General features: G+C 45.0%; 2 protein-coding genes across 2 annotated transcripts in view; both read left to right on the forward strand.

The window, feature by feature from the left end:
* The window catches only part of LOC142312869 (uncharacterized), a 288,408-nt gene that overhangs the window by 44,292 nt on the left and 217,586 nt on the right, over positions 1-26,530 (forward strand).
* LOC142312054 (gastrula zinc finger protein XlCGF66.1-like) lies at positions 291-21,237 on the forward strand. Its single transcript, XM_075350932.1, has 7 exons — positions 291-471; positions 2,957-3,075; positions 3,205-3,384; positions 3,465-3,588; positions 3,672-3,769; positions 15,978-16,068; positions 18,572-21,237. Exons 2-7 carry the CDS (start codon positions 2,998-3,000, stop codon positions 19,402-19,404), a joined length of 1,404 nt encoding a protein of 467 aa, XP_075207047.1. The 5' UTR covers positions 291-471; positions 2,957-2,997; the 3' UTR covers positions 19,405-21,237.

The following is a 26,530-nucleotide window of genomic DNA, read 5'->3' on the forward strand; positions in this document are numbered from 1 at the left end:
GGGTATTACACCCAGACCCCGCTTCTATTATAATCAACTCTATGCCCACGTGGACTTAAATGAATAATGTACCTTCCTGGTATCAGCTATAGCAGCAGAGGACCCGCCCCTTTTGGTCACATGGGTATGCCCTCAGCAGAGGTCCCTATGGCCACTGGGATTTAGACGTTACCCTAGATATATGGCGGCTCTGTGCTTACAGGACCTGTGATGATGTCACATGGAGAGGAAGAGTCAAGGGGTCACATGTTCCACATCACTTCCTGGAAACTAGAATGGCTCCTCCCCTTATGTGACATCATCACAGGTCCTGTAAGTACAGAACAGCAATACAGTGGTATATCTGTTTTCATTGATTTTTTTCCACTGAAAATTTGACTTGGTTTTTGTTGGCATTCCCACATGGCTACGCGGCTAATTTTGTGACAACAAAGCGTGATCCGCGCTTTCTCCTGCTCAGTGTTGGGTTGCGTGAGTATCGCCCTACTCATCAGTTTATATTAATTTTATAATCATTTCTTATTGCTTTTAGTATTAAACACTATCTTTATTCTCTATAAAATGTGTTTTTGCTATGTATTTTGGAGTGTCTAAAACAAATTAATTGCATTTTTATTGATTCCTATGGAAATAATTACCTCGGTTTTCATTGGTTTCGGATTTCACCAATTGTATTCGGACGGAATCAACGAAAACCGAGGTATCCCAGCGTAACTAGTGTGCGACTCTGCAGGTGGAGGTATGTGGAGATTCCCCATTACTGGGCGCAGGGGGCATTAACCCCCTCAGTGCTGTGCTTGTAGTGCCCCTGAAGCCATCAGGAGCTACAAGGTATGACATCCTGTCAAAGATGCAGGGCCTACCCCCAGGGACCCAGAAGACCAGTGCTGGTAACAACAAAAGATTCATTCTAATCCCTGTTTTTCCGTTCCCAAGGGCTGGTGAAAGACTATGGTTGGACGCAATGGATGGCCACCTGGGGGTGGAGCCGATCCAGTCCACTAGATGACAAGCAGGGAGGAGGGGTCATACAGTCAATAAGTTGAAGTGAGAGGAGACGGACGTAATCACACAAACAGGAGTGTGTAACGGTGACCTGTGTGCCCAGGCGTGTGGTTGCCGGTGGAGTATGGTGGAGTACTCCCGGAACCATAGCACCAACGGAGTACAGAATCCTAGGTCAGGCAAATGCTCCAGGCAGTCCTGATAAAATCTGCACAGGGAGGGGACTATCCAGGACCTCACTGACCGTAAGGTTCTGGACACAGTAGCAACGGGAGAACCAGGGAACAGGACCAGAGAATCCGACCCCACAGGGTTCAAGCTACCTGTTATACTGACTAAAGGCCGCTTTACACGCTGCAATATCATTACCGATATCGCTGGCGTGCGTACCCGCCCCCATCGTTTGTGCGTCACGGGCAAATCGTTGCCCGTGGCGCACAAAATCGCGCGGACCCGTCAGACTGCTTACCTGCCTAGCGACGTCGCTGTGACCGGCGAACCGCCTCCTTTCTAAGGGGGCGGTCCGTTCGGCGTCACTGCGACATCACTAAGCGGCCGCCCAATCAAAGCGGAGGGGCGGAGATGAGCGGGACGTAACATCCTGCCCACCTCCTTCCTTCCTCATTGAAGGCGGCCGCAGGTAAGGTGAGGTTCCTCGCTCCTGCGGTGTCACACATAGCGATGTGTGCTGCCACGGCAACGAGGAACTACATCGTCCAAGCAGCAGCAACGATAATCAAGATTAGGGGGGGATGTCACCGATGAGCGATTTTGAACGTTTTTGTGACGATTCAAAATTGCTCATAGGTGTCACACACAACAACATCGCTAAAGCGGCCGGATGTGAGTCACAAATTTCGTAACCCCAATGAGATCGCTTTAGCGATGTCGTAGCTTGTAAAGCGGCCTTTAGACTGAACGACAACCAGGAGGGGACCCCCAGACGCTCCAGGCCGCGGGGACCCACCAACCAGAGACATGTGCAGGGGAAGACATCCACCAGGTCATCACACCGGCACTGGAACTAAGGGGACCAGTGGTGAGGACCAGCCTTCATCGGGTTGCCAGCCATAACAACGCTGTGAGTAAAGAAACCAGTTACACTGCAATCCCTTGTGTGGCCTACCTTCTTTCCACGCCCAACAACATCATCTATCCCCTGGGGCCTGGCCCTACTTGTGGAGGGCCCAACATCCAGGCTGCCACCAACACCAGCCCCAGTAGTGAGAACTGTGCAGCGGCGGCTCCACTTAAAAAGCCACAACCAGCAAGTGGCGTCACGACAAAAACTTTGATTACATCTCCCCTGTGAATATCCCCCTTATAAAAGCTACCCCCAGGGTCACGGAATCAGGCAAAGGCCACCCAGTGACATCTCCCAGCAATACACCGCCCGGGACCGAGTACCCCGTAGCCCTGGGGCGAGGCACGCTTACACTCCAGGAGACAGAACCTGTTCTCGTCTGTGCGTCTCTATCAGGAGATCTGTCTGTATGGGATTAGATTGGGTCACTTCTCTCCTGACGCTGCTCGCTGCTCTGTTACTGTACAGTCTCCATTATGGCCGTCGCCTGCTCCATGTTGTCACTATCAGGAGATATTAATGTTCTACCATTATCTGTTATTGAAGTCCCCGATTTTGCCGTCCCGATCTCTGTTGTGGTTCCTCCACTTTATAACTTTGTCTTGTCTTCATGTAATATTTAATAGAGTCAGATATTTTAGATTAGTTCTGTGTTATTGGTTCTGGATTGGACATATTCTATAATAAATCTCTGTGTGTGACTATAATTGGATTGTGTGTTCTACCGGGGGCAGGACGGGGCCAGGACTGGATGTAGGGATCATGTGAAGCCGGTAACAGCTCCGGAGATTTCTTACATGGGATCTTTATGATGTTACATCATCATCTTCTCCCCATTCAGGTCCTTACAATATCGTATCTTCTCAGATTTTCTATATAAGAGAATTTTCCTGATTGACTCTTCAACCATGGATAAGGACAGGGACAAGATGGTGGAGAGGATATTACACCTCACCCTAGAGATCCTCTTCCGGCTTACTGGAGAGGTGAGAGATTCTGATGACGTCACATTGCATCATTCTTATCTATGGGAATAACAGATGGACAGAACTGGAGAGGTGAGGACTCTGTAAATGTCTGTAGTGAGATTTATTAATGTGTCTCTCCATAACCAGGATTACACAGTAGTGAAGAAGACCTCTAGTGAGCGCTGTCAGGACCCTGTGTCTGAGGGATGGGGAAGACCCCTGAGCCCAATCATGGAGCCTCCACCTCACCCCCTGATACATGAGGACATCAATGACCAGAAGATCCTAGAACTCACCTACAAGATGATTGAGCTGCTGACTGGAGAGGTGACACTGCTGGGAATGCTGGGACATTATATAGTAACGCTATGAAGGGATCAGGGGATGACTATCATTGTATGTGTCAGGTTCCTATAAGGTGTCAAGATGTCACCGTCTATTTCTCCATGGAGGAGTGGGAGTATTTAGAAGGACATAAAGATCTGTACAAGGACATCATGCTGGAGGTTCCCCAACCCCTCACATCACCAGGTAATAGACAGGACTAAATACACACAGCCTATAATGATATGTATGTAAAGAATGATTTCAGTCCCTGTTTTTGTTTTATTCAGTTCTTTCCACTAAGAGGACAACACCAGAGAGATGTCCCAGTCCTCTTCTTCCACAGGACTGTAAACAGGAAAATCCCAATGTTCCTCAGGATCATAAGGTAGATGGAGAGAAGGTGTCATGAAATCTCCCTATGATGAGTAGACGGCTGTGAAGGTCTTGTGCTCAGTCTTGTTTTATCTCCTAGTATTATACACTAAATGGCCAATTTATTAGAGTCACTGGCCCCTTTCTTAATTTAAAATGTAATGTATGGAAATTTGACCCTTGATCCTTGGGAGCAGCAGAAAATGAAGTGAACAGTTTTGGTGTGAATCCACATAAGAATGGGTAGATTGAGTGAATGATCTGAATAACTTTGAGCAAGGCATGGTCATCAGTGCTAGATCAGCCAGGGCTAGTATTTCTGAAACTGCCAACCTCCATGATGTTTTTATATACAATGGTACAAAGAGTATAATGAGAATGTTGTGATCAAGAAAAAACACCCAATGAAAGCAGATCCTGTGGACAGAAACAAGTCATTGAGTGATATATCAATGTGCAATACAGGGTAATATTGTGGTACCGTGTTAGCCAGAAAACTCAATTGGAATACTATGTCCCAAGAATGACAAAAGTATTTTAGGAGTGATACCTTTATAGGCTAACCAGAAAAATTATATTAGCAAGCTTTCAGAGCACAGAGGCTCCTTCTTCAGGCAAATTACAAATGAATTACTGAGACTAAACACAACATTTAAATGAATGTTACAACAGGACATGGAACACAACAGGACATGGAAAGATGATGCATCCTAAAGATAAGCCAAGGAAATCAAATTAAGTTTTTTTCTTAGAAATGCAGATGAGTTGTAGGTGTCTGTTCAGATAACTTCTGAGGTTCTTCTCTTGGAGGTGTGAAGTGTGTCCATGTAGTGAGTCATAAAACCAGGTGTTAAATTGAGTCCTTTTGTTAAGGATCCAAACATCTTTATCAGTTTGTATTCCCAAATTTTTCTGTCTCTGTCATTTTAAAGATGTATCACAGTGATCACAGTATTTCAAGTGATATATCAAGAAACTTTCTGAGGAACAAGTTATACACATTAATCTAAATTGCAGGTAATCATATAGCTGTATCCAACTAACGTATATATGAACTTGTCGTTTCTTAGCACAGACAGGAAATTAACAGTTGAGGACCAAATCAATTGTGGTCTAATGGAAACAGAAATAAAAAAATTAAGTAGACAAAAAAAGCGCAGAAATTATGTCAATGAGCAGTGGAAAACATGGCTTCTGGTCAAATAAATCCAGATTTCTGTTGCTCCATCCTGATGGGAGAATCAGAATTGCAGCATGTATGCTTCCTATCAGGTGTCAACGTTTCAGGCTGGTGAAGGTGGAGTAATGGTGCGGGGAATGTTTATATGACACACCCGGTGTCCTATGATAGTTGTGGCTGAATCACTAGAACTTACGAGTGAAGGACAATAAGCCATTCCACAAGGGTCATAAAGTCATGGATTTTTTCCCCCAGCCTTCATAATACTCAGACATTAATCCCCTGGTGTATTTCTGGGAGGAGGTAGAATTGGTTGTTTAGAGAATGTCAGCACCACCAACTAATTTGTAGGAACATCATGAAGCTGTCCTATTGACATGAACCAATAATCATGAAGAACTATTTTATCATTTAGTAGAATATGTGATGTGATGAATTGCTGAGGTTGTGAAGCTCCAATGCACTAATAGAGGTCTGTAATAATGTGGCCATTCAGTGTAAGGTTTATACTTGGTGGAGATAACAGGATAAAGCTGATCATAGACATTAGATCTTGTCTGGATCTTTTCACAATTTTCTGGTTATAGAGACTGCTGGTTAGAATTAGAAACCGGCAGGTTGGATTGTACAGGAGTAGGGATGGATGAACCCGAACTGTAAACGGTTTGCTCCAAACACATAAGCGGGCTTTCCGTGCTACGATATCGTTAATGAACTATCGTCAGGGTCATGTTGTTTGTGACGCACATCCGGCGTCATTAACGATATTGTAGCGTGTAACAGTTATGTGCGACCTAAAACGATCGCAAAAGCGGCAAAAATCGTTTGCCGCAGAGAGGTCGTCCTCAAACAAAAAATTGTTTACATCTCATTAGCGATGTTGTTCCTCGTTCCTGCGGCAGCACACATCGCTATGTGTGACACCGCAGGAGCGACGAACATCTCCTTACCTGCCTCCACCGGCTATGCGGAAGGAAGGAGGTGGGAGTGATGTTTACGTCCCGCTCATCTCCGCCCCTCCGCTTCTATTGGACAGCTGCCGTGTGACGTCGCTGTGACGCCGCACGATCCACCCCCTTAGAAAGGAGGCGGATCGCCGGCCAGAGCGACGTCGCCGGACAGGTAAGTCCGTGTGACGGGGGTAAGTGAAGTTGTGCGCGACGGGCAGTGATTTGCCCGTGTCGCACAACCGATGGGGGCGGGTACAATCGCTTGCGATCTCGCTAGCGAGAGCGCAGCGTGTAAAGCCCGCTATAGTGTTCGTGCACATGATCCCGAACACGAGCTTTCCTGGGAAGCTCATGTTACAGTTTGGGTCTAGTGAGCTGTAATAAAAAAGCACATTATTAAAAAAACATTCTGATTATACTTACAGGTCCCGTGACGCGTCCTGCTGACTCAGCCGCTGTCTCTCGGCCGCTTCTGCTTCCATATCCGATCATTGCTGTGCCCCGGGTAACCACCACTGACTAAAGGACCTTCTTTGACGTCATAACCATGTGACCAATCTGGTGTGAATGTTGTACAGACATTGGCTTACAGACTGGTTACATGGCTATGACGTCATTGAAAGTCTTGTTAACTTCCAGAGGTATTCATTGCACTGCTCGTCACTGTGCAGTATTCGTCTGTCTTCGGCCATGTTCACGGTGACGTCAGGGTTTACCCGAGTCCATGGCTCATGGACTTGATTGAACTTTGACTGTCACTGTGCAAGTGTTGCATCGCATCACCCAGCACAGCGCACACTCTCCCGAGAGAAGCGGGTCGGCTGCATGTATTTCCATTTCCATTTCAGGAGAGTGTCAGGCCGTGCGGGGTGATGCACGAGTCATACACAAGTGGAATCATACCCTCAGTGTCAGCCTGCTTCTCTCTCTGTAGAGACACTTGCCTTTACAGAGTGATGAAGCAGAGCTGACATTGCTCTCTCTCTGCTTCTCACTCTGTAGAGACACTTTTCTATACAGAGTGATGAAGTAGAGCTAACATGGCTCTCCCTTCTTCTTGCTCTGTATAGACATTTGTCTATATAGAGCTATGAAGCAGAGCTGACATGGCTCTCCCTGTGGATTATGTTGGACTCAGGATTTTTTCTATAATAAAGATGGAGTCTCTAAATTGTTTTTTGTTTTATTTCTAATAAAAAAAATTTCTGTTTGTGTTTTTTTTGTTTTTTTTTACTGTTTAGTACTGTCAGCAAACCTCAAACAGAGGGAGGCCACTTATCAAATAATGGTGAATATAGCAATAAGAGGCTAAAATTTAACTTTTAATTCTAGAATATTAAAAGCCCAAGAGGGGTACATGTAACCATGAAACTCTCCAGTGCTCTAGGATCTCAGATAATAACTTATCATAGCACAGGGAGTCAATGATGTATAACAAACACAACAAAAAAAACACAAAATACATAAATCATAAATTGAGTAGATTATGTCCCCCCATGGGACAGTGGTCCACTTGCTAGGGAAGAAAAAATAATCAAAAAAACTCAATATACCTAAATCAAGAGCTAAATATTGGTCCTCAGTGGAAAGACCAATACAATTACTATTGCTCAATATACAAATAAATGGGAACAATCTCACCCATGATCAGTGGTCTGGGGCAACTCAGGATCTCCTCCGTGTAGGTCCTCTTTATGTCGTCAGGTTGTCACTGACCCTACATAAACCTAGGAGATTAATTGAACCTGTTGCCCAAACTTCTGTCCTGACAAGGACAGACCACAGCTGGCCCTCTCTATATACCCCTACACCGATCCTAGCCACGTCCCGACGCGTTTCATCATATAAGACTCATCAGGGGACTCCGGTGTTTAGATAGAGGCCAGAGGTCCTAAGCCCTCGCTCCCAGAATAACATAAGGGAACCAGAGCCACAGTGATAAAGGGTATATAAATGGTAACGGTCCAATAAGCATTATAAGTCAATTAAGAGACTCACCAGTGGTGATTCAGTTACGCAGGTGGATCCATATCTAATAAGATGCATATTAATGTCCCATGATGACGCCGCCTCCTACATCAACTTCGTATACACGTGGAACGCAAACAGCGTCCACGCTAGGATCCCATAACGCACTTCCGGTCTCGCGGCGATAAACCGGAAGTGCGTCATATCGAGGGCGGGACCATTGCTACAGGCTAGTGCGCACGCTCCAAGCCACAGGCATAGGGCGGCGTTCAATCCGCCTACCGGAAATGAGGTAACGTGATCAAAAAGCGGTGGGAGTGGCAGGTGCGTCATACAGGCATCAAACCGCCCACCGCCCATCCAGTGAGATCACGGATCACGATGGCACGCCCCACACTCCCAGCGCCCAGAGTGCATACAGGGAAACAGACCCCGGTCCACTACACATCCCGTGTACCGGATCAAGTCCCAGTCCCACGTTCCAAACAATAAAAGGCGCAAAACACATCATCGTCAGGATGGGGGCACCATACAAATCGCAGCGCTCATGCCCCAATAACAAACACAGAAGCCGACAGGTGGGGAGTACCTCATTAGCACATCAAGGATGGGATCATGGGGCAGGACATTGCTGGATGCACCCATCTGAAAATCACCACACATCTTAGTACGAGTCATCTTAATAATCTTATTCAGTGTATTCAGCTTTCATCACACATAAAGTTATAGTCATGTTACCCAGATGTTACAAGTGTGTACAAATCCAGGGTTCCACATATATGGAGGGATTAATCACTGTATTCGCTGTCCCTCCAGGACTATACAGGTTACATTTACTTCAAAAGATTGGTCAAGGTTATCATTGGCTAGTGATTCTCCTAATGTCTAGATAAAGCTGGCAAATTGAAGCTGTTCATTTAGGCCCCCCGGGGACGAGGTGCCTAATCTAAATATCCATTTTGTTTCCTGTTGGAGAACCCGCCTATCCCAGTCGCCACCCCGCTTTGGTCTGGGGACGACATCGATACCCACAAAACGGATAGCAGTAGGATTACCACCATGTTTAGCCCAGATGTGTCTAGCTAGTGGTTTGTCCCTCTTATGTTCGATGTCGCCAAGGTGGTCTCCAATTCTTCGCCTAAATTCACGGATCGTTTTCCCCACATACTCTAAGCCACAGTTACAGGTAGCTTTGTAAATCACTCCTTGAGTGCGACAATTTATGAAATGACGTATTTCAAAATTCCTGTCCAGCACCATACTTCTGAACGTTTTCCCAACCTCCAGGTAGGGGCATGCTATGCATTTAGAGCATCTAAAGCAGCCTTTCACCTCCCTGGACAGCCAATTAGTCTCCTGGTGTCGTTCAAAGTGGCTATGCACCAGCCTGTCACCAAGGGATCTCCCTTTTTTGTAGGTAATCAGTGGTCGTTCAGGCAAGGAGGGGCCCACATCTCTATCCATTAGAAGAATAGGCCAATGGTTCTCGAGTATTTTACGGATTTCAGTAGCTCCGTTATTGAAAGTTGTGATGAAGCGAGAGAAACCATTCTGCTCCAATGGCTTCTCCCGGTCCATCAACAATTCCATTCTAGGGGTGTTTTTCGCTTCATTATAGGCTCTCTTGAGAATCTCCCCAGGGTAGCCCCTCTCTTTGAAACGATCACGGAGCTCCCTTGATTGGCTTTCAAAGACCCTTTTATCCGAACAGTTCCTCCGTAAACGGAGGAACTGTCCTTTAGGGATCCCCCTCCTCATGTGGAAGGGATGACAGCTCTCCCACATGAGGAGAGAATTGGTGGCTGTGGGTTTACGATAGGTTGAAGTGGAGATCTCACCATTCCCACTTTTCTGGATAAGAATGTCCAGGAAGGGGAGATTGTCTTCCCCAATGACATGTGTAAAGGTGAGCCCGATATCATTTTGATTAAGGCCCGCTACATAGTTAGACAGTTCCATCCTCGAACCTGTCCATACAATCAGTATGTCATCTATGTAGCGGGCCCATATCTCAAATTTAGATGTAGATTCTTCCATCCCTTCCACAAAAATCCGCGTCTCCTCCCACCAACCCAGGAGCAAATTGGCATAAGAGGGAGCACATGGGCTCCCCATAGCCGTGCCCCTGAGTTGGTGGTAGATCCGCCCATCGAAGGTGAAGATGTTTCTCGTCAAACAAAACTCCAAAAGTTTCAGAACGAATCTGTTGTGTTCCCTAAACTGACAGCCCCGCGTATTCAGAAAGTAATCCACCGCCTCGAGTCCCTTCGTATGGGGAATAGAGGAGTAGAGAGCTTCAACGTCAACACTTCCAAGAAGAGTGCCCTCACTAACTGATATCCCGTCTAACTTCCTCAATAGATCTGGTGTATCTTTCACAAATGAGGGTAGGGCTGCAACAAATGGCTTAAGAATTCTATCCAAGTATGTTCCACAATTTTGGGTCAGATTGTTGATCCCAGAAACTATTGGCCTACCCTTCAAAGGGCAAAGGCCCTTATGAACCTTTGGTAGGCAATAGAAGGTCGCCATTGTTGGTTCTTTCGGGAGAAGAAACTCATACTCAGTTTTACTGATTACTTCAGACAAAAGACCCTCATCCAGGATACCTTTGAGTTCACTCAAATATTGTTTTGTTGGATTTGCAAGGAGTCTTTCATACCCAGTCCTGTCATTCAGGATCTTAATACACATTTCCGCATACTGGTCAGTGTCCATGACAACCACATTGCCCCCTTTGTCCGAGGGTTTGATGACAATGTGGTTGTCATGTTCTAGTTCTCTCAAAATCCCCATCTCTTCCTTCGTGAGATTGTATGGTGTATAAAGAGAGGATTGAGAGATGGATCTAAATTCACGAGTGACAAGTTCCTCAAACACATCAATTGCCGATTGATCCCCAGAGGGGGGAGGAAATTTCGTGCTCTTATTTTTTAGATCGGTAAAAGGTCCCCTACCCTGAAGACTGGGGTCAATAGTACCGATACTTTCGCTTACTGGAAAGTATCGGTACTATTGACCCCAGTCTTCAGGGTAGGGGACCTTTTACCGATCTAAAAAATAAGAGCACGAAATTTCCTCCCCCCTCTGGGGATCAATCGGCAATTGATGTGTTTGAGGAACTTGTCACTCGTGAATTTAGATCCATCTCTCAATCCTCTCTTTATACACCATACAATCTCACGAAGGAAGAGATGGGGATTTTGAGAGAACTAGAACATGACAACCACATTGTCATCAAACCCTCGGACAAAGGGGGCAATGTGGTTGTCATGGACACTGACCAGTATGCGGAAATGTGTATTAAGATCCTGAATGACAGGACTGGGTATGAAAGACTCCTTGCAAATCCAACAAAACAATATTTGAGTGAACTCAAAGGTATCCTGGATGAGGGTCTTTTGTCTGAAGTAATCAGTAAAACTGAGTATGAGTTTCTTCTCCCGAAAGAACCAACAATGGCGACCTTCTATTGCCTACCAAAGGTTCATAAGGGCCTTTGCCCTTTGAAGGGTAGGCCAATAGTTTCTGGGATCAACAATCTGACCCAAAATTGTGGAACATACTTGGATAGAATTCTTAAGCCATTTGTTGCAGCCCTACCCTCATTTGTGAAAGATACACCAGATCTATTGAGGAAGTTAGACGGGATATCAGTTAGTGAGGGCACTCTTCTTGGAAGTGTTGACGTTGAAGCTCTCTACTCCTCTATTCCCCATACGAAGGGACTCGAGGCGGTGGATTACTTTCTGAATACGCGGGGCTGTCAGTTTAGGGAACACAACAGATTCGTTCTGAAACTTTTGGAGTTTTGTTTGACGAGAAACATCTTCACCTTCGATGGGCGGATCTACCACCAACTCAGGGGCACGGCTATGGGGAGCCCATGTGCTCCCTCTTATGCCAATTTGCTCCTGGGTTGGTGGGAGGAGACGCGGATTTTTGTGGAAGGGATGGAAGAATCTACATCTAAATTTGAGATATGGGCCCGCTACATAGATGACATACTGATTGTATGGACAGGTTCGAGGATGGAACTGTCTAACTATGTAGCGGGCCTTAATCAAAATGATATCGGGCTCACCTTTACACATGTCATTGGGGAAGACAATCTCCCCTTCCTGGACATTCTTATCCAGAAAAGTGGGAATGGTGAGATCTCCACTTCAACCTATCGTAAACCCACAGCCACCAATTCTCTCCTCATGTGGGAGAGCTGTCATCCCTTCCACATGAGGAGGGGGATCCCTAAAGGACAGTTCCTCCGTTTACGGAGGAACTGTTCGGATAAAAGGGTCTTTGAAAGCCAATCAAGGGAGCTCCGTGATCGTTTCAAAGAGAGGGGCTACCCTGGGGAGATTCTCAAGAGAGCCTATAATGAAGCGAAAAACACCCCTAGAATGGAATTGTTGATGGACCGGGAGAAGCCATTGGAGCAGAATGGTTTCTCTCGCTTCATCACAACTTTCAATAACGGAGCTACTGAAATCCGTAAAATACTCGAGAACCATTGGCCTATTCTTCTAATGGATAGAGATGTGGGCCCCTCCTTGCCTGAACGACCACTGATTACCTACAAAAAAGGGAGATCCCTTGGTGACAGGCTGGTGCATAGCCACTTTGAACGACACCAGGAGACTAATTGGCTGTCCAGGGAGGTGAAAGGCTGCTTTAGATGCTCTAAATGCATAGCATGCCCCTACCTGGAGGTTGGGAAAACGTTCAGAAGTATGGTGCTGGACAGGAATTTTGAAATACGTCATTTCATAAATTGTCGCACTCAAGGAGTGATTTACAAAGCTACCTGTAACTGTGGCTTAGAGTATGTGGGGAAAACGATCCGTGAATTTAGGCGAAGAATTGGAGACCACCTTGGCGACATCGAACATAAGAGGGACAAACCACTAGCTAGACACATCTGGGCTAAACATGGTGGTAATCCTACTGCTATCCGTTTTGTGGGTATCGATGTCGTCCCCAGACCAAAGCGGGGGTGGCGACTGGGATAGGCGGGTTCTCCAACAGGAAACAAAATGGATATTTAGATTAGGCACCTCGTCCCCGGGGGGCCTAAATGAACAGCTTCAATTTGCCAGCTTTATCTAGACATTAGGAGAATCACTAGCCAATGATAACCTTGACCAATCTTTTGAAGTAAATGTAACCTGTATAGTCCTGGAGGGACAGCGAATACAGTGATTAATCCCTCCATATATGTGGAACCCTGGATTTGTACACACTTGTAACATCTGGGTAACATGACTATAACTTTATGTGTGATGAAAGCTGAATACACTGAATAAGATTATTAAGATGACTCGTACTAAGATGTGTGGTGATTTTCAGATGGGTGCATCCAGCAATGTCCTGCCCCATGAGCCCATCCTTGATGTGCTAATGAGGTACTCCCCACCTGTCGGCTTCTGTGTTTGTTATTGGGGCATGAGCGCTGCGATTTGTATGGTGCCCCCATCCTGACGATGATGTGTTTTGCGCCTTTTATTGTTTGGAACGTGGGACTGGGACTTGATCCGGTACACGGGATGTGTAGTGGACCGGGGTCTGTTTCCCTGTATGCACTCTGGGCGCTGGGAGTGTGGGGCGTGCCATCGTGATCCGTGATCTCACTGGATGGGCGGTGGGCGGTTTGATGCCTGTATGACGCACCTGCCACTCCCACCGCTTTTTGATCACGTTACCTCATTTCCGGTAGGCGGATTGAACGCCGCCCTATGCCTGTGGCTTGGAGCGTGCGCACTAGCCTGTAGCAATGGTCCCGCCCTCGATATGACGCACTTCCGGTTTATCGCCGCGAGACCGGAAGTGCGTTATGGGATCCTAGCGTGGACGCTGTTTGCGTTCCACGTGTATACGAAGTTGATGTAGGAGGCGGCGTCATCATGGGACATTAATATGCATCTTATTAGATATGGATCCACCTGCGTAACTGAATCACCACTGGTGAGTCTCTTAATTGACTTATAATGCTTATTGGACCGTTACCATTTATATACCCTTTATCACTGTGGCTCTGGTTCCCTTATGTTATTCTGGGAGCGAGGGCTTAGGACCTCTGGCCTCTATCTAAACACCGGAGTCCCCTGATGAGTCTTATATGATGAAACGCGTCGGGACGTGGCTAGGATCGGTGTAGGGGTATATAGAGAGGGCCAGCTGTGGTCTGTCCTTGTCAGGACAGAAGTTTGGGCAACAGGTTCAATTAATCTCCTAGGTTTATGTAGGGTCAGTGACAACCTGACAACATAAAGAGGACCTACACGGAGGAGATCCTGAGTTGCCCCAGACCACTGATCATGGGTGAGATTGTTCCCATTTATTTGTATATTGAGCAATAGTAATTGTATTGGTCTTTCCACTGAGGACCAATATTTAGCTCTTGATTTAGGTATATTGAGTTTTTTTGATTATTTTTTCTTCCCTAGCAAGTGGACCACTGTCCCATGGGGGGACATAATCTACTCAATTTATGATTTATGTATTTTGTGTTTTTTTTGTTGTGTTTGTTATACATCATTGACTCCCTGTGCTATGATAAGTTATTATCTGAGATCCTAGAGCACTGGAGAGTTTCATGGTTACATGTACCCCTCTTGGGCTTTTAATATTCTAGAATTAAAAGTTAAATTTTAGCCTCTTATTGCTATATTCACCATTTTTTTACTGTTTACTAGAAATTCATGGTGGCCATGTCTAATTTGGCGTGACACCATGAATTTCAGGCTTAGTACCAGCTGAGAATACAAAGCTGGTATTAACCTCTTTTTTACCCAGTGTGCCACTGCCATCAGGGCCGCAGGATGAGCCGGGTAAAGCACCTGGAAATTGAGCCATTTCCAGGGGTGGCTGTGGGCTGCAGTTGTTAGCGTGGAGGGCCCAGAAAGCTTGGGCCTTACTATGCTGAGAATTCCAGCCTCCAGCTGTCTGGCTTTACCTGACTGGCGATGAAAATACGGCGGGAGCTCACACATTTTTTTTTTCAATTATTTTTTTAAATCATTAAGTCAAAAATTAATGGGCTTCCTGTATTTTGATTGCCAGCCAAGGTAAAGCCAGGCAGATGGTGTGGCAGCCCGTAGCTGTCCACTTTATTTGCGCTGAGAGTAAAAAATACTGTAGAGCGCTACGTCATTTTTTAAAATGATTTATTTATTTTTACTGTACTATATGTGTGAGGGACCCAACAAGCAATCACAAATGCTGTCACGCAGAATGGACGTCTGTAATTGGCTGTTGGAGTAACCTAGAATCTACCCATACATTCTAGATGCTAGAATGTATGGGCTGGTTTCAGGTTAGTCTAGCATCAAATCACAGACGCCCACTCTGTGACAGTGTCTGTGATTGTCTGATTTTAACAGTAAAATAAAACAACAGAGAAAAAATATTTTATTAGAAATAAAACAGAAGGCTTTTACGACTCCATCTTTATTACTCAAAAAAAAAAAACGTCTGACACAATCCAAAGGCTGGTGAGCATATTCAGCACTGCTACATCTGACTAACAGGACTTTCCTTGACATCATAGCCATGTGACCAGTCTGGTGTGAATATTACCTTGTGGGTTACAGGACTTTTTGTGATGTCATTGCCATGTTACCAGTCTGTAACCCAATGTCTGTACAACATTCACACCAGACTGGACACGTGGCTATGACATCACGGAAGGTCCTGTAAGTCAGTGGTGGTTAACCGGGGGCACAGCAATGATCATACCTGGAAGTAGAAGCGACCGAGAGACAGCAGCTGAGCGGGTCTGCAGGACACATCGCAGGACCTGTAAGTATAAGACAATGTTTATTATTAACTATATTCTTTATTTACCACCACACACCCCCGCCCCATCCCATAACTGTAAAGTCCAAGTTCACTGTTCGGACGCAAGTTCGCGTTATCTCAGTACCGGAATTAGAACTTTACAAAACGTTCGGGTGAGGCTTCCGAACGTGAACATCAGGGGGTTTGCCCATCACAATACAGGAGACCTGCAGCTTTTTGATATCTACTGCTGTCGTAATTTGTGGTTGTCATGTTAATTTAATATCTATTCTAGTATTTTAAATCATTTCATCCAATATCTTTTACTTTTTCAATATTTGTTTCAGGGTGAAGATCTGACCCATATTAATACTACAGAGACATATGTGAGGGTTGATGAGCTGTGTAAAGAGGAGATTCCTACAGATAACTGCACAGGTGAGTAGTGACCACTAAATGCAGAGATGCCATAGATTTTTCTCAGTCACGAGCTGGTGCAATTGTATATTTACTTTTTTAGGCTTTGTTCAAATTTTTTTTTTAAAGGGAATCTGTCAGCACAATTTTCACAATTAAACTAAAAGATTCTCCTTCTTCAGCTCCTGGGCTGCATTCTAGAAAGGTTCCTCTTGCTACTGTGCCCCCTTTGAGACCTAAATAAACACTTTATAAATTCTTACCTTTTTGTATGCTAATGTGGTTTTATGGTCACGGGGGCGGGCTGTATTTCGTCCGTTATTCGCACCCCTGCTGCTGTACGCCGTCCCCCATTGCTCATTTACATACATGAGGACGCCGCCCTCATGTAACTGTGTCCTCCCGAGGTCTCGCGCATGCCCAGTGGCACTCTCGCGGGACTGAGCACTGTGCAAAGTGTGAACGCTGGTGAGGTGATTGCGCAGGCGTGAGATTATGGGCGGCGCGCTGTGATTGTCATCAGCAGCGTCATCCAAGTACCCGCCCATAATCTCGTGCCCGCGGTTTTCCCTCTGCCTCCACCGTTATGCGCAAGCGCTGGCCATATGAACCACGTTACCTACCCTGGAGCAGGAAATAGATGGAAGGAGCAGCACACCACCGATCAATAGAGGAGACGCGCTTGCGCATAACGGTGGAGGCAGAGGGAAAAGCGTGGGCACGAGATTATGGGCGGGTACTTGGATGACGCTGCTGATGACAATCACAGCGCCGCCCATAATCTCGCGCCTGCGCAATCACCTCACCAGCATTCACGCTTTGCACAGTGCTCAGTCCTGCGAGAGTGCCACTGGGCATGCGCGAGACCTCGTGAGCACACAGTTACATGAGGGCGGCGTCATTATGTATGTAAATGAGCAATGGGGGACGGCGTACAGTGGCAGGGGGGTGCGAATAACGGACCAAATACAGCCCACCCCCGTGACTATAAAACCACATTAGCCTACAAAAAGGTAAGAATTTATAAAGTGTTTATTTAGGTCTCAAATGGGGCACAATAGCAAGAGGAACCTTTATAGAATGTAGCCCAGGAGCTGCAGAAGGGGAAGCTTTTAGTTTAATTGCGAAAATTCTGCTGACAGGTTCCCTTTAACTTTTCTCCCCTGAGGAAGACACCTATTTAGAGGCGATACGCGAGGGGTCTGTGCACGCCGTCCAAACCCCATTCTGTTACCATTACTCTCCCCATTTTTTTCCCCTCTCCCCAGGCAGGCCTGCCATTTTCACTTATTGTGAGTATCAGTTTAGGTAACCGTGTGACATTGTGGTCCTTCTATCCAATATACTACTCGAGTCACCCCCTCTTTCAGTATACAGTGGTGACCACTCGGTACTCGTACTTATTTATTTATTACTAAGGTACCTATTTTCCCATTCTAATGGGCAGCTTATACCAGGTCTATATACAATAACATCTGTTACTGAGTGGGCAACGGATAATAGGGGGTTTTGTGGATGTACATATCCATTTGGGCTTATTTTTATAAATCTATTATACATATTGCCTAGTAGTTTAAATAACTACTTCTATATGTGGGTAATGATGTCAATTATTGATAAAAGGCACCTATTTATGTCCTGCATACCACACTTGCATTCTGCTGGGGGACGGCGTGTTTGGGGATATAAGCCGTGATTGGCTTTTTAAATGTTTTTAATGCCAATTTGTTGTGTGTCTTGATTGCTCTCTGAGCCAGAGAAATGTGTGTTTTTGATATGTCATCACAATAAAGTTTTTTTTGTATTTTTCTATATAATAACTCATTGGTGATCCCTGTTGAGTATACTCTTTTTTTTTCTTTTTGTTTCATATGGTTATATGTATACTGGGAAATCCCAATGGGTGGTGCCCTTCGTCTAACTTAATCCACTAAATGCAGAGATGCCATAGATTTTTCTCAGTCACGAGCTGGTGCAGTTGTATATAAACTTTTTTAGGTTTTGTTCAAATATTTTTTTTTATGTGTATTACTATATCTGCAGATTTAGCACTTATAACAAAGACACTATTTTGTATGGTCTTCAGTGTAGAAGATATACTTTTGCATTCACTGTCCTTACACTGGACTCTGCGCTCAGTGGATGTCTCTTAATTTACTTTTAAAGTTTGTCAGTTCCAGGGATTGGATTACTGATAATGAAGGGAAAAAACATCAGTGAGCCACAGAACTATTTTCAGACATCCATTATTCCTCAATGATAGCAGCCAAGTGGAGCAAGTGCATGTATTTCTGCACAAAGTGCACATACACGATCCTAAACAAAACAAAATGTTTTGAAAATGTTGTCCATTTTTCTTCATTTGCTTACTACTAACATGTCTAAGGATTTGGCCATTTTTATAATTCAAGGACTTTTCCTTCTTGGTGTTGTTATTTCAATAGTGAGGAGTGTATAATCTAAATAATAATATAATTTCATGGTACAGTTATTGAAAAATAACAGTCACTTTTATTCTTGGCAGATAACGATACCAGAAGCTCAAAGAGATATCAGATACTTTTAGATTTTGCAGCAGATGATCATGGCATCAGAACAGATACTCGGAAAGAACATGTCATTATCTTAAATACACCCCAAGCCCTTCACAGTAAAGATTTATCATCTGATTCTTTTCAATCGATCGTTTCTTCTGCTTCATCAAAGACCAATGTGCAGAGCAAAAGTCAAGGAATAGATGTTGAACATGTAAGATCTCATGGAGTAGAGGAGCCATTATCATGTTCAGAATGTGGAAAATGTTTTAATCAGAAATCACATCTTGTTGCACATCTGAGAACTCATACAGGGGAGAAGCCATTTTCATGTTCAGAATGTGGGAAATGTTATATGGTGAAATCACTTCTTAATAGACATCAGAAAACTCACAGAGGGGAGAGGCCATTTTCATGTCTGGAATGTGGAAAATATTTTATGGTGAAATCACATCTTAATAGACATCAGGAAACTCACAGAGGGGAGAAGCCATTTTCATGTTTAGAATGTGGGAAATGTTTTCTGAGAAGATCAGATCTTGTTAGCCATCAGAAAATTCACACAGGGGAGAAGCCATATCCATGTTCAGAATGTGGGAAATGTTTTATCAGGAGATCAGCTCTTGTTACCCATCAGAGAATCCACACAGGAGAGAGGCCATTTTCATGTTCAGAATGCGGTAAATGTTTTATAGCCAAACAGGCTCTTGATATACATCAAAAAATTCACACAGGGGAGAAGCCATATTCATGTTCAGAATGTGGAAAAGGTTTTATCACAAAATCACAACTTCTTAGCCATCAGAGAATTCACACAGGGTAGAGGCCATATCCATGTTCAGATTGCAAGAAATGTTTTCACAAGAAATTAGATCTTGTTAGACATCATAAACCACCCCCAGGGAAGTAGCCAATTTCTTTTTATCATTGTATTGATAGGCAAAAAAAAAATAAAACATATAGTCAGAAAAAGTCACATGTTTAAAAGAGAAAGAGAAAACTATTTAGACAGCTAGATTTATATTAGAAAAATGTATTAAAATACTAATGATTATTATTGGAAAGCAATTACCGTATTTTTCGCTTTATAAGACGCACTTTTGTTCCCCCAAATTTTGGGGGAAAGTAGGGGGTGCGTCTTATAATCTGAATATACGGATTATATACTGCAGGGTCCAGGGGAGGTGGGGGCCGCTCTGGAGCCGTGCTGGAGGCTGAGGAAGGCTGGTAGAGGCTGGTGAGCTGGGGAAGGCTGCAGCGGGAGATCTCCTGCTCCCGCTCATATAATATGCACAGCCGCTGTCAATCACCGTGGTGCTGAAACCGCACCGCGGTAACGGGCTGGGGGAGCGGCGCATATTATATCTGCCTGTGCTCCCTTTGTTCGCACATGCACCCCTGTGTTAGCTATGGCCCCCATGCTGCTGCCCATAGTAAAATAAAAAACTCTTTACTTACCTCCTCCTGCGTGTCTCCCCGGTCTCCCTGCTGCCGCTGTGATCATGCACGCAGAGATATCTCTCTGCTGTGCCGATCACATGACCGCACCCAGAACCAGGAAGTAGGAAGTGCAGGAGACAGGAGGAGCTCAACCCCACGGAGGGAGACACGAGGGAAGACAGTGCTGGAGAAGGTAAGGAAAGAGTTTATTTTACTAAAATCAGCAGCATGGGGGCAATATCTAACACAGGGTGATGTGTGCCAGCCACAGTGGGCCGTGTGCCAGCCACAGTGGGCCATGTGCCAGCCACAGTGGGCCGTGTGCCAGCCACAGGGGGCCATGTGCCAGCCATAGGGGCTGTGTGCCAGCCATAGAGCCATGTGCCAGCCATAGGGGCCATGTGCCAGCCACAGGGGGCTGTGTGCCAGCCACAGGGGGCCGTGTGCCAGCCATAGAGGACGTGTGCCAGCCATAGGGGACATGTGGCATCACTGGGGGCCGTGTGTCAGCCACAGGGGGCCGTGTGCCAGCCATAGGGGACATGTGGCATCACTGGGGGCTGTGTGTCAGCCACAAGGGGCCGTGTGCCAGCCATAGGGGCCGTGTACCAGCCATAGGGGTCGTGTGCCAGCCATAGGAGACATGTGGCATCACTGGGGGCCGTGTGCCAACCATAGGGGCCGTGTGCCAGCCATAGGGGCCGTGTGCCAGCAATAGGGGACATGTGGCATCACTGGGGGCTGTGCGCCAGCCACAGGGGGCCGTGTGCTAGCCATAGGGGCCGTGTGCCAGCCATAGAGGACGTGTGCCAGCCATAGGGGACATGTGTCATCACTGGGGGATGTGTGACAGCACAAGGGGGCTATATTCAATATAAGGTCGCCATATCCAGATTAAGCGGGCTAATTTTAGGATGGGGGGGCTATGAGGGACATATACCCTATAGGATTTGTTAGACCGACACTGGCATTATAAGACGTACCCCATTTATTAAAAAATTCTCTATTCCTTCACCAAATTTGGGGGTGCGTCTTATAATCAGGTGCATCTTATAAAGCGAAAAATACAGTAGTTTTTTTATCATACACCTATGTGTACAGTATATGTAAGATAATTCGCATTTAGAGTACTGTGCAAAGAATTCTGCAGAGTAAGAATGCTTTTAAAAATAGAAGTCTTAATAGTTTATTTTTTTTATAAATTAATAAAATGCAAAGTGAGTGAATGAACAAGAAATCGAACAGTCAATATTTGGTGTCGCCACCTTTCACCTTCAAAACAGCATCAAATTATCAATTCTTCTAGATAAACTTGCAAATCAAAAAAGGTCTGTGGAGCCTCTGTTAGGAGTCTCTACACAGAAAATAGCCAGATAATCCTCCAGGAAGGACCTGAGGAAAACAGTGGATTGTTGGAACGCATTGCGGTTATAAGAGACCGCTAATAAATTTTGTCTCTAAAATAATCCTCTGGCAAATATCTTCATCAGCACTCCAAAAGACCGAATAGCCATTTTTCATTCATATATTCCCTGTAAGGGAAATCCGGCAGGAGCTGCTCAGAAGGATAGGAATTTGTCCAAAATAACAGAGATTTTGCTGGCTGTGGCTGCTAGAATGGGAACTCCGTGACCTGCAGTGTCGGTGCAGACTGGAGGTGTCAGGAGAGCAGTAAGCCCGGATCACGTTTTCCCATACACAGCGCTTCAGGGAGGTGAAGAAGATTGCCTCCCCATAAAAACTTAACTCTACTGGGGTTGTGCTGGGGTTGCACAACCAAAATAGGTGAGCAGTGGCAATAAGTAATAATACTCTATTATATACGGGTGCTTCTCATTGCGCCTTTTTTTCTCTTTTTTAATTATATGGTAGACATACATAGTCATTTACACACAGGTCCGGACCTGATGAACATTTTTTATTAGCCATATGTTTATATCTGTCCCCCATAACCTTCAGATTGTTCTGTACCCCTTGCCAAACAGAAGAGAGTGACAAAGAAAAACAGACTTCCTCCCCAGGAATAGCTGAAAACCCATTTCTACCGAAAGCACAGAACTGAGTGAAAACTGCACTAAAAAATGGTGACTTACCAGTAGATTCAGCGGCGATTATTTCATTCAAATTAGTCAAAGGTAAGTAAGATGATCAATTTTCCTGATTCTCAGACATGAAACATCTAAGATATGTTTCTAAACTTTGATTTCAGTATTCAGTCTGACCATTCGATTGAGGATGGAAAGCCAAGGAAAATGATAGGTGCACCCCAAGACGAGAACAAAAGGTCCTCCAAAACTTGGATACAAACTGGTTCCCCTGATCTGACACCACATTTGTGGGAACCCCATGAAGCTTCACTATCTCACTGACAAACACTTGAGCCAAAGTATTGGCATTGGGAAGAGCAGATAAGACAATGAAGTGTGACATCTTACTAAACCTATCTACCACCAGTAAAACGACCATTTTTCCAGTATATGGAGGAAGATCGGTAATAAAATCAGGATAGATGTGTCCATGGTCTGTCAAGTATAACAAAGATAAAATTAACACAGGTGGCTGAGTATGCGTACTCTTAGAACGAGCACAAACATTACAGGTAGACACAAAATTGATATCCTGATACAACCTTGGCCGCAAAAAGGAAAGAAAGGAGGTCCGAGGTTGCTTAACTATTTGAGAGTCCTGCAAGAACGAAGTTATGATGTTCTCCTAACATTTTGAGGTGCAAATACAACAGTACTTCCTGAAGGACAGGAAGCAAAAGCATCACCCTGGGCCCTCATTACCTCAGCCTCACGATCTGAGCACCCAGAGGAATTGACCACCCCTTCCTGTAAAATGACAAAGTAATTAAACCTGGTAAAAAAAGAACTCCTAGTTTGTCAAGGAATAAAATGTTCAGTAGAATAGAGAAATACACATTCTTATAATCGGTATAATCGGTAATCACCATGACAGAGTGAGCTGCCCCCTCCAAAAAATGACACCACTCCTCAAAAGCCAACTTAATTGGCAGAAGTTTTCTTTTAATTTCCTGCGAGATCAATAAAGTGTATTGTATCGTATCACCGACATAATAGTTTCTCTCTTAGCCTACGCTAATGTTTTAGAGAAAAATGCACATCCCTTATGATAAAACGGCTACAACCCCCAACTCAGATGCATCAACTTCAACAATAAATGCATGAGAATCATCAGGCTGAATGAATACAGGTGCCATAGCAAAGGATTTCTTCAGGAAGAAAATGCCCAACGGGCAGGGCTGGACCACTTAGAAAAATCTGTACCTTTGTTAGTCATGTTAGTAAGCAGTCAGACAGTAGATGAATAGTTCAGAATAAACTTTGAATAATAGTTGGTAAACCCCAGAAAACATAAGACTTTCAGATTTTGCAGACCATCCCATTTCAGAACTGTGTGAACTTTATCAGGATCCATCTAGAAACCTGAAGATGCACCAGGTAGTGGAAAAATAAAGCATTTTTACTGTTTAGCACATAGTTTATTAGCCCGTAAAATCTGTAAAACCTGCCTGACGTGTACTTGATGTATCTTAAACTCAGGCGAGTAGATCAAAATATCATGAAGAAATACAATCACAAATCTGCTCACCAGATGACAAAAGATATCACTGACAAAATGTTGAAAAACGGTGGGAGCATTACTCAAACCAAACAGCTTGACAAAATTTTCATAATGCCCTTCAGGAGTATTAAAGGACACAATAACAGCTGGAGGCCCTGGAAATAGTGAGAGGGGTTGGTGGGACACCTATTCTCACCTGCAGCTGTCTGTGTTTTCCTAGCCAGTCCTTATACAGTCTCTGAAACTGTCATCGAGCAGGAACCTGAGACCCTCAGAAGACCCTATAGATTCCCTGACTAATGGGGTTCACTAGACATCACCGCTGCACTAACAAGACACAAGGCAAGGAAAGACAAACAGGGAAAAAGTAACCAAAAGGATAAAGCCTGAGAACAGGAAACGTCCACAGCAGAACCTTCCTCCAAGGCGGCCAGAGACCAAATTACTTTAGAAAAAATACCAAGCTATAAGGACCTCATAGTAAATGCCGTATCTCATTGAAGGGTACCTGTCAGCAGAAATTTTGCACTAAACCTAAAAGATTCCCCTTCTCAGCTCCTGGGCTGCATTCTAGCAAGGTTCTTACTGGTATTGTGCCCCCTTTTAGACCAAAATAAATACTTTATAAAGTGGTACCTTTTCCTATGCAAATCTTGTTAATCGTACACGGGGGCGGGCTGTCTGGTGTCCGTTATTCTGCCTCCTGCTGCTTTACGCCGTCCCCCATCGCTCAATTTCATACTTCAGGACACCGCCCAGTGCGCCCGAGGTCTCGCGTATGCGCCGTGCCATCTAGCGGGACCGTGCACTGTGCACAGTGTGACCGCTGGTGACGTGTTGCGCAGGCGTAAGATTATGGGCGGCGCTGTGATTTTCATCAGCAAGTACCCGCCCATAATCTCATGCCCGCGCTTTCCCCTCTGCCTCCACTCTTCTGCGCAAGCGCTGGCCAGATGACCCCACGTCACCTCTTTCCCATCTTGGTAAGAAAACATGAAAACATGATCTGTTGGTGGGTCTTGAGGACTGGAGTTGAGAAACACTGAACTATAGAGTATTGTCAAGAGGAAGATGAGACATACCAGACCCAACAATGCAGACAAGCTAAAGGCTGCTATCAAATCAACCTGAGCTTCCATAACATCTCAGCAGTGCCACTGTCACATTTGTCTCCCTGTTTTTAGAGACCAGTGACAGCCTTTGGACTGGAGCCTCTTATATGGCTCTCTACATATAAATGGGTTTTGTTTCTTGAAATGGTTAAATGTCAGTTTTTTTCTTGCAGCTTTTCCATGCAGTTCAAAGCTGATTGTTTCAGCTGCACTTACTTTGTAGTCATGCCCTTCACGTTTAAATAGTGGTGTTATCCAACAATCGCTGCTGAAGATACAAAGTAATTTGGTCTAATTATAAACAATGAAGAGCCTGATGGCATACATGATGAAAGTAATAACACATAGATAGCATGCCATATAGTCTTTTCAGCTGCTTTTATTATAAAGTGCACATAAGTACAGCCAGACAAAGATGGCTATTGGAATAAAAATCCATAAAAATGAAAAGATATACAAAAACCAGAATAGGTGGTTAGGGGGGAACAGAATCCCATACAAAAGAGGTATACCCACATGTAAACAATCCCATACTTTCCATACAAGAGAGATATGCCCACATGTACAGCATAAAGGGTCACATATACAAAATAGTAAGGAACATAGTCCTAATAAATAGGAGACCCTTATATATTGACAATGGTATCTAGTATGACATATATTGAAGTATAAATGCAAAGTAGTAAGGATCACAGTCCAAGTGTTACGTCACCACCAGAGTCCGCTCCATCGACTTCTACTCCGATCACCAGGCGACGCCGTGTTCCTGCCGTGGATAGTGCCGGTGATGGGAGAGGAGTCGATGCCAGCGGCACTGGTGGGCGCAGGCTCCACTCATCCACTGGTCTGGGTTTCCTGGGGATCTGCAGTGCCACTCGCTGACTGTAGGTGGTGGGTGTCTCCCAGCTGAAGTACCATCATTCAGCTACAGCCTATGGGAAGACACCACACCCTTTTTAATGCCCCTCCTGTCTGCTGACCTCTGCCAGAGATAGTTCTGAAAATTCTGGCTCCTGTTTTGTCCTGTTCTGTGATTTCGTGTACTGGTTACCGCTTGTTTCCTGACTACCCTCCTGCCTGCTGTTTTTGTACCTCGCTGCCCTATCCAGTTTTGACCTTTGCTTGTTTCTGATTACGTCCTTGCCTGCCGATTCTGTCCCGATTCCGCAATTCCTGGTTTGACCCTGCCTGACGACTACTCTCTCAGACTGCAGCCTTCCACAGGTAGTGATCTCCAGGGCCCTGTGTAATTCCAAATCCCTGTATAGGGGTTAAAGGGTTTCAGGGTTCTGGAGGTCCTGCTTGGTGAGTGGCTTCCCTCTAGCCTGTCCATTACAGCCCATCTGAGTCTGTGGATCCGGACAGGCGTTACATTATCTCTGGCCCATCTAACACACACATACAAAGGAAAAAAAAAATGGATTCTTTCCATATTGTGTTAAACCAGGTGCACACCCTGTCTGGCCTTGTCCAAGGACTTGCACAGCAAGTGCAAGAGCTCAAGTCTGCTCAGGTTCAAGCCCCTGCAGCACCTACCTCAGCATGTCCAGAGTCCCATCGACGTCAAGGGAGCAAATCACGTAGAGCCAATCGTGGAGAGCCTGGATCTCAGAGGCAATCGCTTTCAAAGGAGCAGCAGTGCCCTAGTGGGCCCCAGGATACTCACTCAAGTGCCCAGGTACTCCCTGCAGGCCCTATGAGGTTAATGTTACCTGTCCAATTTTCTCACCAGGGAAAATCTTTACGGCTGCAGGCCTTTATTGATTGTGGCTCTGCAGCTAATTTCATAGACACTATTGTAGCAAAAGA

This window comes from Anomaloglossus baeobatrachus, chromosome 5 (assembly GCF_048569485.1).
Source record: "Anomaloglossus baeobatrachus isolate aAnoBae1 chromosome 5, aAnoBae1.hap1, whole genome shotgun sequence".
In the NCBI taxonomy this organism is placed as follows: domain Eukaryota; kingdom Metazoa; phylum Chordata; class Amphibia; order Anura; family Aromobatidae; genus Anomaloglossus; species Anomaloglossus baeobatrachus.